This window comes from Nansenia antarctica (assembly GCF_963989245.1).
Source record: "Nansenia antarctica genome assembly, chromosome: 3".
Classification (NCBI taxonomy): domain Eukaryota; kingdom Metazoa; phylum Chordata; class Actinopteri; order Argentiniformes; family Microstomatidae; genus Nansenia; species Nansenia antarctica.
In genome coordinates, this window is record NC_137688.1 from 72,082,762 (window position 1) to 72,084,284 (window position 1,523).

General features: G+C 42.1%; 1 protein-coding gene across 1 annotated transcript in view; it reads right to left on the minus strand.

Annotated features, from left to right (window-relative positions):
* Positions 1–216: 216 nt before the first annotated feature.
* Positions 217–1,523, minus strand: part of plp2b (proteolipid protein 2b) — a gene marked incomplete at its 5' end in the record, with an annotated part of 17,054 nt that continues 15,747 nt past the window's right edge. Inside the window, one exon of the mRNA XM_080527791.1 lies at positions 217–308. Within this exon, the coding sequence (XP_080383917.1) occupies positions 295–308 (14 nt within the window). The 3' untranslated portion in view covers positions 217–294. The remainder of the gene's footprint in view (positions 309–1,523) is intronic.

Here is a 1,523-nt window from a genome sequence, read left to right on the forward strand (position 1 = left end):
CCCTCTCCCTCGCTAATGCTAACCCTCTCCCTCGCTAACCCTCTCCCTTCCCCTCGCTAACGCTAATAACCCTCTCCCTCCTACATTTACATTTAAACATTTTGGCATTTTAGCAGACGCCTTTTATCCAAAGCGACCTATAACAAATCCATCTGTCTGAGGAAGTCTGTCATCCGTCTGGTCGTAGCAGAAACGGAGGTGTGTGTCAGGGCCAGAGGCCTCGTCCTCGTCCTCGTCCTCGTCCCCTCTGCCACACGCCTCCAGGTGTTCCTGCTGGTCGTCAAGCTGCCGTCTCTAAACTCTGTCATCTGTAAACAACAACAAGAGAACAGCTGTCATCTGTAAACAACAACAAGAGAACAGCTGTCATCTGTAAACAACAACAAGAGAACAGGGCCATATTCCACTAACGGTGGCTTAATATAGCGGCGCTAGAATTAAATGCGGCGCTCAGGGACCTCGAGATTGGTATTCAAGCCTCAGGTGATTCCTCGAATGAGGATCAGCCTTGTGTCATCAGTGTTCACAGAAGACAGGCTTACAAATCTTCGATATGGGCGCGTGCACGCAGACATAAAAAGCCCTGAAGTGTCGATCTGTCGAAATGAAGATACTCCACTCTGCAGGGGTACTACATTTGCGCAGCATTCCGAATTATTGATTTTTATGAAAACGGAAAAATAAGATGTAAAATAGTGCAATACTGCCGCAATTAACAAGGCGAGGGAAATGGTTTGGCAAGAAATTGCTGACCGATTAAATGCGTAGGTCATACTAGCCCCAGTTATTGTTATATGTTCATATTTTAATAAATGAATATTACTACTGTGGTGATATCCGCAGCAGGCTACAAACCATCACATCGCCACAATGGCCTAGTGGTATTGACTGCTGCCATAGGATTTATTCGTCATTTTATATCAGTGGTTCGAATCCCTCTACAGACGCACTTTTTACTGCATTTCGTTGTCTGAATCTAATCTAAAATCTAATCTAAAAAAGTATTGTAGGCTATAAAATTATGGTGCAGGCTAATTTACAAGAACTGACACGATTACAATGGTGTTTGAAACCTTTGCATGAAATCTTCGGTTAAATGTAAAAAAAAAAAAAATGAATGACTTAGTCAAGTCTCGAACTCGAAACCTTTGGAACTCGAGTCCGCAGCCTTAACCACTACGCCAGCGAGACCGCTGTCATAACGGCAATGCAAGTTGAGACAATTACTTCTTTTTTTTTTTACACTCTTTTCTTTATCTATCTATCACACTTTCAAAATATCAAGTTATCTATCACACAATCAAACTATCTATCGATCGATCACACTTTCAAAATATCAAATTATCTATCTATCACACAGTCAAACTATCTAATCTATCTATCTCATGTGAAGTGGGAACTAATATTTCCTAAAAGACACATGAGGAACTTTCGTTCAGGGTTTAGTTTCCGCCTGTGAGCCTTTTTTGACGCACGGATGACTATAGCCTGTGATTTAGCCTGGTCGGGACCAGGCTAATTAT